General features: G+C 42.5%; 1 protein-coding gene across 2 annotated transcripts in view; it reads right to left on the bottom strand.

Annotated features, from left to right (window-relative positions):
- Positions 1 to 2,500, bottom strand: part of LOC125029057 (phenoloxidase-activating factor 3-like) — an 11,338-nt gene that overhangs the window by 3,337 nt on the left and 5,501 nt on the right. The window contains exons 3-7 of one of the 2 annotated variants that reach the window (XM_047618800.1): positions 2,057 to 2,170; positions 1,644 to 1,913; positions 1,470 to 1,537; positions 1,161 to 1,200; positions 146 to 260 (exon numbers count right to left, since the gene is read on the bottom strand). In XM_047618800.1, the coding sequence (XP_047474756.1) occupies positions 146 to 260; positions 1,161 to 1,200; positions 1,470 to 1,537; positions 1,644 to 1,913; positions 2,057 to 2,170 (607 nt within the window). The remainder of the gene's footprint in view (positions 1 to 145; positions 261 to 1,160; positions 1,201 to 1,469; positions 1,538 to 1,643; positions 1,914 to 2,056; positions 2,171 to 2,500) is intronic. The other variant, XM_047618801.1, reaches the window with a different exon arrangement.

Here is a 2,500-nt window from a genome sequence, read left to right as displayed (position 1 = left end):
GGTAGCAGATAATATCAAGATTGAGAGGTTTCCTGGCAACTCTGCTCGCAAACACAAGAGAAGAGTTTATTGAAACGCGTCACTAGGATAAATATGAATACTGAATGTGTAAATATCCGTTGTTCACATTTCCTTTAAAACTCACGGATTGTTGATGACGCAGTGGGCGGCAGTCAGGAGATAGCGGTCGCTGATGACGGTGGCGCCACAGAAGACATTTCCCTCGACTGGGGACTCGTCAGCGAGACCCACAATGCCGTCTGTGGTAGGGGAATGCCGTTATTCATACATCCATACATACATGCATGTATACTTAAACAATACATGCATACATATACATATAAGAGATAGATTGGTGGATAGAATCACATTCAAATAGACAGGTAAACAGGTGGATCAGAAACAGAGAAACCATACTCAAAAACGAGCATTTTATTACACTGTTTGGCGTATTCTGCAGTTGCAAACGACCAATAGACCAATAGCCCAAAGTGCGTTTATCAAATGTTTAAAGTTTCATATTTAGCAAAGTTATCGATATGTTCACGTCAGTGCATTACAGTCACACGATTGCAGTGAAATAACGTGAACATATTAATGGGTATGTTATAAATGAATTTTTAAATTAGCAAATCATTCAGTTTACGCACTTTTGGGCAGTTGGTCTGAGAACACTTTTGCACGAGCATGCTATCACGTGTGTGTGTGTGTGTGTGTGTGTGTGTGTGTGTGTGTGTGTGTGTGTGTGTGTGTGTGTGTGTGTGTGGGTGTGTGTGTGTGTGGGTGTGTGTGTGTGTGTGTGTGTGTGTGTGTGTGTGTGTGTGTGTGTGTGTGTGTGTGTGTGTGTGTGTGTGTGCATATATGTATGAATATGTATATATATACATATATATATGTTATATATATATATGTTATATATATATACATATACATATATATATATATATATATGCATGTATGTATGTATGTCCGTATGTATGTTTGTATATATGAATGACTATGAATTAATTAGTAATTATATATATATATATATATATATATAGGTACATATATATGTGTACATATATATATATATGTATATATATGAATATAGTTTGAAAGAGTGGGAGATAAAGAACAAAACAGTGTGAGATATTGTACTCTAAAGTGACCAGCATTACCTTGCCTTGAAGATGAACTAGGCGCTGCAGTCGCCTGCCTCTGCAACCAGATAGAATTCGTTAATCGAGACTGAGAGGAATAATAAAGTACATTTTACTTCTAAACTTGATGAAGGTAAATCGCAAGAAAGAAGTGGAAAGATGAAGTAGAATTCATATAAATTGCGTTTGACAGAAAGTTCATTATCTCGTGCGTTAATACTATTGATGATGGAAAGTGAAAAATGCTCTTCTAAGAAATAATCAGCAAAAGTGGTTAATTTCGAATTCTCTGCAACACAAGAGAAGCTGGCTTGCGTTAATACTCACACCACTGGCTCTGCTGACATCTCTTGCCCGCCTTCCTACGCCCGGGCTGGGGTAAGGTGCTCCGCACTCTGAGGAAACAAAGGATTTTCGTTATTCCTTAGGGGCCGAATTTTACTCACATATATCAGTGTATTAGAATAATTTGAATAGAAACTACGCATGGGTGGGCCTTACTGAAAGACGGCCTTGTGATGGACGGGAAGAGAAGAGGCCTTTCCACACTCGGGAGTGGCTGGCGGCCCCGGTGGGGCTGGCGCTGGGAACTGGGCTGAGGCCGCACGTCTCGATTCCCAGGAACACTAGGCTGCGGGGGGCGCTGCGGAGCCGAGCCGCAGACACCGCACGACAGCGGACAGTTGGTCTCAACCACACGACTTGGGGATTTGCAACCCCCCGTCGATGCCCAGTATTGGCACAACTTGTTCTTATCGACGCATTTTGTGTCTGCGGAGAAACAGAGCATGAAGAGCCTCCAGACACGCTGGGTCTATGCAAGACGTGGAAAGCGTCAAAGCGAGAGGCAAGGCAGACTACACCAACCAATGCACATCAACCCCAAACGCAATTGCCTCGAGGAAAGCACTGACCTACGCAGAAGCCGCACGAAGCAGAGCAATGCCTGGCCATGAAGGGCCGCGAGAAGACGCACTCGCCCTGCACCGCCCACTCCCAGCACCAGTGCATCGTGTCCCTGCACCAACCTGCGTCATCAGGGGGGTTACTAATCTCGATCTCGCTTTTGATTGAATATCACACTATTAACGAAATAGCTTCCTAACTTAGATTTAGAAGTTTTATTATGATTGTTTCACCGTCTGCACTGTCAACTATTTGTGTCATCACCGCTCATGTTATCATTAGTAAAATCATGACTTTCATCATCAAAAATATACGTGACGCTTTGAAAGGGGAACCAAATCATACATGTATTTATCTAACATTGATAAACGACGTGAAGCGAGAAGGAGGATCAAGGATCAAAGGGCGAGAGAAAAGGTGACCGGATGTGATTCCTGGTGCATTTTTAAGTT

The sequence above is a fragment of the Penaeus chinensis genome, chromosome 9 (assembly GCF_019202785.1).
Source record: "Penaeus chinensis breed Huanghai No. 1 chromosome 9, ASM1920278v2, whole genome shotgun sequence".
Lineage (NCBI taxonomy): Eukaryota > Metazoa > Arthropoda > Malacostraca > Decapoda > Penaeidae > Penaeus > Penaeus chinensis.
Note: the sequence above shows the minus strand (reverse complement) of the source record. Positions and strands in the feature narration are given on the sequence as shown.